Source organism: Vigna radiata, chromosome 9 (genome assembly GCF_000741045.1).
Source record: "Vigna radiata var. radiata cultivar VC1973A chromosome 9, Vradiata_ver6, whole genome shotgun sequence".
NCBI classification, from domain to species: Eukaryota; Viridiplantae; Streptophyta; class Magnoliopsida; order Fabales; family Fabaceae; genus Vigna; species Vigna radiata.
This window is the reverse complement of record NC_028359.1, coordinates 7,318,176-7,329,073: the sequence shown is the minus strand read 5'-3', so window position 1 is coordinate 7,329,073 and position 10,898 is coordinate 7,318,176. Positions and strand designations below refer to the sequence as shown.

Sequence of the window (10,898 nt, the reverse complement as noted above, 5' to 3'; positions counted from 1 at the left end):
GGGCTGGCGTCAATGTGGCGGCGGCAGAGAAGCACTGGTCCGACGGGGACGATGACGATTCGGGAAGCAGACGGAGACGATAATGGACGGAGAAGTAGAGTCCAGACGGAGAAAAGCTTGCAGCGGTGGGAGTTTCGTTTCTGTTTTCTGAAAATCGCGTGGAAGAAGAAAACTGTACAAAGTTTTTTTTTTAACTATCAGAAAGAGAATCTGCCGCGGTTCTACACTTAACCGCGGCATAAATAGGGAATAGGTTGCGGTTCTACACTAAATCGCGACCTATTCATTTTAAAAAAATAAAACAAAATGACATTTTTGAAATTTTTCTTAACTTATATGCCGCGGTTCGCGGTTCAGCGCCCAACCGCGGCATATACTCTGACAATTTTAAAAATTTACTCAGACCAGGGAATAGGCCGTGGTTCTCTGGCCAACCGCGGCCTATTCCCCAACGTTCAGAATCCCCTTAACTGCCTCCCAACTGCCTTTTGGGGAATGTCAGCAGGTAGCAGGGGGAATAGGCCGCGGTTCTCCAACCGCGGCCTATTCCCCAACGTTCAGAATCCCCTTAGTTGCCGGGGCGTTACAGTATAGGCCGCGGTTGGTCAGAGAACCGCGACCTATTCCCCTGTCATTAAATTTTTTCCCCTGACGTGAAGTCAAACGGGTTGGTGGACATGGGTATATGTCGCGGTTAAGTGGGGAACCGCGGCATATAAGTTCAATTTATTTACAGAACTGCTACCGCGCAACATTATGCTGCGGTTTCTGGTGAACCGTGGCATAATGTGCGCTGTATAATCCTTTTTTTTTACTAGTGATGACAGCAAGATCCTTGCCAACACCACTGAAAAACAGAACCAGTGGAAGAATAATCAGGGCTGGAATCTTAAAAATTCTAACTCTTCCCACACAATCTTCAAATCAGTAAAATACTGGCTTTCACCTTGCTTAATAGAGTGGATTTCTTGGAGTAAATCTGAAAATTTAAAGTGATCACCTTTAGAAAATCTTTCTTTCAATTCTTCCCATAGTTCTTGTGCATTCTCCACATATATCACACTCTCTGCTATTTGGGGTAAGAGAGTCTTGGTGATCCAAGATAGCACCATCATGTTGCTTCTTTCCCAAGAATCGAAAAGACTATCATCCTTTCTTAGCTTTGTGATTCCTCCATCTATGAATTTCAGTTTGTTCTTTGAGAGGAGGGCTCTCATCATGTTTTCTACTCCATGAAATGTAGTTGGATTCATTTAGATCCTGATATATGAGGGAGGTGTATGGGTTCTCCCCTGGGTGTAGGTAGTAGGGATTGGTGGGATTGTTGGTTTGGTCCACCTTCTCCATAAGAGCAAGAAAAGTTTAAAGAAAACAAGAGTGGGATCAAGAAGAAGAAGAATATGCAGCGGAATCAGTGGCAGAACAGGTCCAAGACCTGCTCTAGTACCATGTAGAAAAATCTGCCAGCCTAGAGTAAAAAAAAAGAAGGCCCAAAACTTGTGGCCCAAAACTCGTGTGAGACAAAAGTCTCTCTGGAAGTCTCCAAACTTCAGAAGTTAGGTGAGAAAAGCTTCGCGTGTCTGTTTGCGAGAGCAACGCCAATGACCATGGTCGGTGGAAAAGAGAAGTCAGAGTGGGCCATTGCGTAGCCAAGGTAAGCTCTTTTACCGAACAAAACATCTAGATAGAAAATAAAGTGATGTGTTTTATTCAGATTGAATGTTGTATATATTACAAAGGTTGGAATCCCTTATATAGAGTTCCGATAAGTATACAAAAACTATCTGACCGACTAACTAATAGAAAACAACAAAATCTCCAAAACAGAAACCCTAAAAACAGATTACTGTTCATAGGAACAGTTGTACAAAACAGAAAAAGTGTAAACAGAAATATATAATACATTTAATAATATATATATATATATATATATATATATATATATATATATATATATATATATTTGTGAAAGAAAAAACGTGTTCCCGAAGGTTCGTGCATTGTCCGCGCAAATCACCGTTCAATTTCAAAAAACATAATTCCGCATCGTATCGGCGTATTATGTGGCGTCATCATCGCAGTAAAATTTTGCCGCCGCGGAAAGTCAAAGTCCGTAGTCATAAAGTCAACACACGTTTAAAAAAAAAAACACGAAAAGAACTTAATAATTATCCCTCACGCTTCCTCGTACTATCAGAATAACAAGTTCCATTACTATAAAACAAACTTCACCCCTCTTCTTATAACAACAAACATAATTAGTTATATAACACTTATATTATATTAGATTAATTCATTGTTTATGGGTACAGTGTTAGAGATCACAGTTATATGTTGTGAAAACCTTCGCGTGAAGGAGGACCCCTACGTGGTGGTTCGAGCAGAGTCGTTAAAGTGTTGCACCACCAAGATGGCCAAAGACAGTGGCGCCACCGAAAGGAGTCTGTTTTCGTGGAACGAGAGATTGATGGTGGGCATGCCTTTGCATGCACGCTCCATCACGTTCGAGGTTCAAAGCAACAGCTTCAAGGCTCTTCGACCTGTTGGGGTCGCCAGAATCTCACTTTCCGATTTTCTTACGCCGGAAAATTCTATGCAAGTGTTTAGTTACCGCTTGAGGGACTGGGAAGGGAAGAGAAACGGGGTGATCTATTTCGCGGTTAGAGTGGCGGTTCCGGAACCGGTGAAGGGTATGGTGGTGAGTAAGAATTCCGGTGATGAGTTCGTGGAAATTGAACAGTCTGATGAAGTTGTTGTTGGTGTTCCACTTTGGTGGAACTAATTCTAGGATATTAACGTAATAGATTTGAGATTAGAACAATGATTTCGTTTATGGATAAAAACTTTCTTAAATATATTTGTTTTGCTACAATTTAAGCAAATATTGTCCTTTAACATTTTTCGTAATTATTGAATTATTTATTAAAAAATCGTAATAAAGTTTTAGATTTCAAAACAATAATGATCTCATATGTTAATTGACATTCATGGAAAAGTAATGTTTATAAAAATATTAATTCGAAACAAAGACATCTGAATTGCAATTATTTGCCTAAACAATGAATCTCGATATACTTAAAATCAAAATATTTAATAAAAATATTGTTATAATAAAATATAAAAAATGAATAAATGGTCAGTCTTTACTAAATTAAGTGTTGATAAATTTTCTACATATAGATTTATCATAGGTGTTTATCAAGAATTGAACGATGAACTCTTAATAAGATTAAGGTCTAGATAGTACCATGTCAACTCATAAAGTTATGTCAATTATATATCGGGTCCTTTTTTTTCATAGCCACACACGTTAATGAAAGGAAAATTTTTTTCTAACAATTAATTTCTTACAACATTTATATGATAATTTGTGATTGTTTCGTTTAAGATATTTTTTAAATATAAATTTAAACAGATCAATAAAATAATAACATATGTTTTGTTGTCAAAAAATTGTTAAAAATAGTATCAAAATATCAGGATCCTTCATAAAATCTCTCAAAAGGATCCGTGGATTTGAGATGAAACTGCGAAAAACAAAGAGAAATTGAGAAATTGGATATCATGATTTTTTTTATACTTTCCTTTCATGTACAAAGAAAAGTAGGGAAACTCTTCAACATCAAAATATTGTACTTTTATATAATTTGATATAGTAATTTAATAATAATAATAATAAACATTACAATTAATATTAATATAAATAAATTTATAGTTTAATAATATTAATAATATAAATAATAATGTTAGTACTAAATAATAATTATTTCGGTAATGGATTCGATACCAACTATCCTAAATACAAAACTCCATATTAACTTCAAACAATTTTCAAATTGTTTTGTTCTCTGAACCTTTACTCCACTACTCCTTTATATCGTGTAAGGATTATTTGGAAAAGGTATTCCAAACCCTTAAGTCAATAAATGACCGTTCAATTATTAAAGTTAATTATACAATAAACGTGATTACCCACCTATTTATCTTAAATTGATATTTATAGGTTTCAAAATAGATTTTTAATTAACATCGGCCTAATCACGTCCCAATAGTGTTGGAATTTAAGAGTATTAGAGATAGTTTTCATATTCATGCATGAAGAGATATAATTATTCATGAAGAGTTACAATCATTCATAAAAAGTTACAATTATTTATGAAGAGTTACAATCATTCATAAATAAATGCAACTAATCAAAATTTGGTATCTCTTGGATTTAATAGATGCTTGATAAACATCTACATAAAGGGATCATGTGCTCTATTGAAAGGAAAGACTTTAGTGACTTTTTCTCTACATTTTGTCGTTTAACACAAATCAATTTGTGAGAATTTTATTCTTGTTTGATGTTAATACTAAGAGTGAGTATTATTGTTGTATTTCTTCTTTGTATCTCAAAAGCAGATTTCGTGATCCCCTTCACTCTTATAAGAGACGAAATATTGTTTTTAGGAAAGTGTATATTCATGCCTAGAATATTATATCTATATTAGGAGAATCATCGTTCGGTTAGAAATTTCCATTAATGATCGTCCGATCTTCGAAAACTACCTCTAGGTGTGAGAGGATGATCACCTAGTCAACTCCTAATCCACACAATCATACATTACATAGACTCCCAAAGTCCGATCTTGGGACAACTTACAAAGGGGTTTGCTAAATGGAAAATGATGGTCGTTCAGTCTAGTGGGTATTAAAGATGTCTGAGACCGTTCATCCCCTGATAAAACGTGACCGTTAGAAAAGGATGCGAAACATTTTGTGGTTCCCACCTGACATAATCTGCATGGTCACATGATATGGGCCATGAGATCCCGACTTGATCCAACGATCGCTACCGGTAGAAGGGAGGATGTTTGGTTGACTATAAATAGGGGTGTGTCTTCCCCGTTATTTTCACCATTTTCTTTAACCTTCTCTGCCTACCGGGTGATATCTTCTTTTCAAGTAATAATGTTGATGGTTAACTTGTCTTCATCTCAGGAGTCTTTTGAGAGGGGGTGGTTGAGGATACAATGATGATGCATCTTCGTCAGCGTCAGGATTTATATCTTCCTCCACCTTCAAGTCAATCCAGTAGTATGAGAGTCTGGTTGACAATGCGGCTAATGTAGATAATAATAAGTCCGCTCACACCGGACTTACAAGTTTCATGTTTGGTGGCGTGGAGATCAACACAACCAACCAGGGCGTCTAAAGATGTAAAGTAGTATGTGACGTGCTTCTGAATGAAGAGGGAGCTGGGGTATTGGACTGCATGGAGCTTCCTTCTAAAGACTCATGAGTATGACTTTTTCATTAAGTTGATGGTATATAAGAAGAACAAGTGGGTGTTCCATGGAAAAGAAGACAACCATAACGACTTCTTTTTCATGTACACCTTCATATTCTATAAAATATATGTGCAAGTCCCATTTAACAACTTTCACATGAATATGTTGAAAAACTTAAATAATATTAATAATATTAATACTAAATAATAATATCCAAAATAATATATATATGATTTAATGTTTCGGTAGATCCCTATTTTCGTTCAGAATCTCAAATAGGTCTTCTACTTATTCGGTATCTCAATTGAGTCCTTATTTTTGTAAAATTGAAACAAATAGATGCTTGCCATCAAAATGGAAAAATGACGTTTAAGATGGCTTTACGTGGCATGCTAAGGGTATTGTTTAATCTGACGTGACATTAAAAACACGTGTGAAGTGTTTTTTGTATTAAAAAATGGAGTGCAAAAAGGGGAAATCAAACTTAATTAAGGGAAAAGTGAACAAAACAAATTAAATTATGTGCAACCCTTTCTCTGCAATTGACAAATCGAAATCGAAGATGAACAAGCCTGTGGCTTCTGCATTTGATTATCCATCTCTTCTAATTGAACAAAAACGACCTTTTTTTCTCTCCCATGAACTCTAATACGAAGCCCCAATCTTCTTTCCCCAATCTGATTTCAATTTGTCAATTGCAGAGAAAAGGTTGCACTTAATTTAATTTTTTTTGCCCACTTTGTCCTTAATTAAATTTGATTTCCCCTCTTTGCACTCCATTTTTCAATACAAAATACACTTCACACACGTTTTTAATAACACGTCAAATTAAACAAAACCCTCAGTATGGCATGTAAGGCCATCAAAATGTCGTTTGTTTAATTTGACAGCAAGTCTCTATTTATTTCAATTTTACAAAAATAAAAACTCAAATAAAACATCGAACAAATAAGGAACCTATTTGAGATTCTGAGTAAAAATAGGACCTACCAAAACATTAAACCTATATATATCAACCAAATTATTTGTAAATTTTTATAAACTTTATTTTAATTTCTTTTCATTTTTCATTATATATCTTTCTCTTAATTCAATCAATATGATAATCATTTCTCTTTCTTTTCAAATTCACTCATTTTTCATATCTTTAAATTCATCCTCCAATATAAACACCAGCACGAATTTATGAACTTCAAACATGATTTTGGCTTAGCTGATTAGAAAACTTTGAACAATGTGTTTGAATCTTTTAATATATGTTTTTCTATTAAATGAGATCAGTAATAACTTTTTTAAAATTTGTACAAATATATAAACGTTTAGAAAATTATACAAATGGATAATTTGAAAAAACGATTTTTTTTATTATATGACTTCTATGTTCAAAAAGAAATCGGATACACCATTTTTAATTTTAATTTTTCTATTGGAAAATGATATTTTGACACCAATTTTTTGACATTATTTTGACATTGCACACGTGTCAAAATGTGGTTGGACGATTTCAAATTAAAAAAAAAAACTTTGGTTTTTCTCTTCTAAATATGTCCTTATCTCAACTTTTTTAATTTGAAATCTTCCAACCACATTTTGACACGTGTATAGTGTCAAAAATTGATGTCAAAATATCAATTTCCTTTTCTATTTTAATGAAGTCGTATAAATTTCAGTTTCTTCACTTTTTTTACCTTAAAACTTTATTTATTTAATTTCAGAATAAAAAAATATTATTTTAATCTTTTTCAATTATTTGATTAATGAATTAACATTTGAATATGAAAATATTATCATTTTTGTGACACCCTGGCACTGACGAGGGCGGGGAGTGATCGCCGGTGCAAGAAGCATGGTGCAGGGGGCACGGACAAGGAGCGGTTCCTGGCAGGCTTCGAGTGGAAGGGGCACATGGACGAATCGAACATACACCGGAATGAGAGGGATCTGGAGACTGTATAGGTATGGGACTATACAGTTGAAGGATAGCTTAAAGGAATTGATTTGGCTACCTATATCACCAAAATGCATTTACTTTTCGGAAGCCTAACTCATAAGAACTCCATGGTTAAGCGTGCTTAGCCTGGAGAAATTTTGGGATGGGTTCCCGGAAAGTGTGCGAGTGAGGACAAAGCACACTGGAAAGTCTCGTGGTGATGTGTGGGGGCAGTCAACAGTCCCTGTAAGTTGCCGGGGCATTACAATTTTGCTTCAAAATATTCATATATATATATATATATATATATATATATATATATATATATATATATATTCTTTTGATTTATATATTTTATTTTCAACTTTGCCTTTTAAATATTTGTTTAAATCAAATATACACACATAATTTCAGGTGAAGGCACATGGTCTCTAAATTTCTTTATTGTACAATCTTCAAATTGTTTAACTTCTTTCACATATTATATAATTTAGTCGTTGAAGTTATCTCTGTCTTGACAATTTTTGTTTTTTTAATCCATTTCACATTGGAAACCAAATAGGTGAAAAGAAAAAAACTAACAAGAGCTATTTTACTTTAAAAAAATATATAATCAATATATATTATTTAAAAAACTATTGAAATTAACTTATTTAAAAAGTTGAGGAAATTTATATAACAAGCAGATTCCACATGAAGAAGATATATAAACATTGAAATTACGTGTGGAAAAAGTCTTCTATAGTACAAAACTGTTGGTGGAAATTAATGACTCGGCAAAGCACGTTTGACGTAAATTACCACAACAAAATTCAAGGTCAACATCTCTTCTTTATTAAATTGTACACGATTTCAAACAGAGTTAAATTTTCAGCCATTGTTATATACAACAAATTCTATGTTCTTTCATCCTTTCTTTCCTCATATTTTCCTATAAAACTCTTGTATTTAAGGCCCTCACGGTTTTCCTACTCTTTCATCTCAAACAATCTTTCCTTAACGTACAAACACATACGTAGTTACGTAGTCCAAAAGTTCTCGTAGATATGGAGGCAAACCAGAAAAAACGCATGTTGGAGATCACCGTTGTGTCGGGAGAAAACATAAGACTGGATCGAAATTCAGTTTCCGAGGTCTGTGTTGTTGTTCGTGCTGAGTCTTTGAACTGTTGCAGGACCAAAATGGTGAATGGAAATGATGGAGTGCATGCATGGAATGAGAAATTGGTGTTGGAGGTTCCTTCGTATGCAAGGTCTGTTACGTTTGAGGTGCAATGCAAGAAATACAAAGAAGCTCGTCCTGTCGGAGTAGCAAGGATTGCTCTTTCGGATTTAGTTAGTGTCAAAAATGACAGTGTTTTGTCTGAAAATGTTCCTCAAAGTTTTTGCTATGGTTTAAGGGGCTGGGATGGTCGACGGAACGGAGTTATTAATTTCTCAGTGAAGATGGTGGATAATTTGTGTTTAGAAACGGAGCAAGAGAAAGACGTAAAGATGGTGAACTCTACAGGAATTGAAAGGGAAGTTACAGGATTTCGTATGAACCCTAACAAATCAAATCGTGTTGTCATTGGCATTCCAGTTAATTGGTTTGCTAAACTTTTGAAGGTTGAGGGTTGATTTTCTTTATATAGATTATCTTCAAACATGGATTTTAAGTTTACTACATAGTTTGTTTACGTCCTTGGTTGCTTGGTGTGCATGAGGTTATCTGAGTTGATACTAAAGCTGCCACAAAATATACTAATTTTTCTGATGGTATTCCTTTGCTTGCAAGCTTTATCTTTGTTGTTACCTTATCCATCATTACCCTTTACGCTAATATTTGTGTCTTTAGAATCTCATTTAAACTTCACAACATTTTTAATGCTTAATTCTCCTTCTTACCTATATTACCTTGTAGAGTATTAGTGTATGCAAATCTTCCGGAGTATGATTCTTCTTCTTCCTTTATTTATATTTAGAAATGACAACGAGTATGATTGGATACTGATAATATTTATTTACTATCTAAATTGTAATAAAAAAATCTACTTGTTACGTGTCTCGATATCTAACAATTACTTTTTTAAAATTTATCCACAGGTATTTTAAAATCTTTGATATCTACAAATATTTAAAAAAAATATTTTAGAATTTTTTAAAATAAAATCTTAAAATTAAAAAAAAAAAGGGTTAAATATGTTCTTAGTCCCTATACTTTGGGACGGTTTTAGTTTTAGTTTCTTTTTCAAACTAAGGTACAATTTAGTCTTTCAACTTTAGAAAACTCTGGTTTTAATCATTTTTACCAAATTTTTTTAACTTTATTTGTTGTTTCAAGCATGTTTCATTATATCATTTGGATTGTTTACACTATTTGACACATGTTTGCTTCAATGTTAATTGAGAAACGCGTTTAAAACAGCAAATAAAGTTAAAAAAATTTGATAAAAATGACTAAAACCAGAGTTTTCTAAAGTTGAAAGACTAAATTATACCTTATTTTAAAAGAGAGACTAAAACCAAAATTACCCTAAAGTATAAGGACTAAATACATATTTAATCAAAAAAAATATATAAAATATAATATTAATTAAGTTAAATATAAATATAAATATAATTTTAATTTTTTACGAGTAACCGATATGCAGTAATAATAATATGATACAACATCTAACTATTATAAATAAATATTAAAATAATCTCTACTTGTGGATAATAAATATTCACTACTTGCAAATAATAGATACTTACCAATTCCAATTAACTCTTATAAATTTTATCCACAAATACTGGTAAAAACAAATATTTTTCTTATCTCTATCCATATTCAATAATCTACACAATTACTTTTAGGAGTTTAGCCATTTAAAAGTTTCAATAATTATTGTTGGTGGATTGTTTTCCACACTAGTCTTGCTCTTGTCCATGTTAAGTTCTTTCACACCCATGTGCTATGTTCCCAAACTCCCACCTCCCCTCTCATTTTATTCTTAAAAATAAGATAGTACCTATATCCACCTCATTTATATAATAATATTATTATTACTATTTGTTATATTCAAACTAAGATGATATACCTATCCTCCTCATATATACATTATTATTATTATTATTATTATTATTATTATTATTATTATTATTATTATTTTGTTAGATTTAAAATGATCCACCAAGCAAATGATACAAATGTGTAATCTCCAATAAGTTATGTTTAATTTCTTTTATCTTGGTTGAAGCTGGTTGGTTCATACAATAGTATATGTTGGAAAAAATGATTTTGTGATTAAATATCTTTTGTCATTATATATTTTCTCTTACAAAACACCATTTACACTCCTAAATATGCTAAATAAGTTATGAGAGCTTGTCCTAAAGTTCTTAGGAAGCTTGAGTGATAAAAATGCAGTTGCTATAAACATTTGATGAAAAAACGGTATCATTATAATTGTCATGTTTAGATATTTGTCATGAACAAGATCTAAAAACATTTTTTTTTGTCTTGTAGTTTATTTTATATATATATTTTTTTTGTTTATTTGCCCTTGAACAAAAGAAAAGGATTAAACTCTACAAAGTTCATCAACGAAACTAAAAAATAAAAGGTAAAATATTTGCGAAGTTTGAAGAGTCATATAACTATTAATAAATAAGATATTCAATAGCCTGGGTTATTTTGAAAATAAATTATATTTAATTAAAAACATAGATTTA

The 10,898-nt window shown here is 32.5% G+C and overlaps 2 protein-coding genes across 2 annotated transcripts; both read left to right on the top strand.

Annotated features, from left to right (window-relative positions):
* The first annotated feature begins 2,086 nt into the window (after positions 1–2,086).
* LOC106773938 lies at positions 2,087–2,881 on the top strand. The gene has a single exon (XM_014660705.2). The coding sequence runs from the start codon at positions 2,303–2,305 to the stop codon at positions 2,780–2,782; it is 480 nt and encodes a 159-aa protein (XP_014516191.1). The 5' UTR covers positions 2,087–2,302; the 3' UTR covers positions 2,783–2,881.
* A 5,239-nt stretch (positions 2,882–8,120) lies between these two features.
* Positions 8,121–9,074, top strand: LOC106773225. The gene has a single exon (XM_022786306.1). The coding sequence runs from the start codon at positions 8,250–8,252 to the stop codon at positions 8,820–8,822; it is 573 nt and encodes a 190-aa protein (XP_022642027.1). The 5' UTR covers positions 8,121–8,249; the 3' UTR covers positions 8,823–9,074.
* Positions 9,075–10,898: the final 1,824 nt, after the last annotated feature.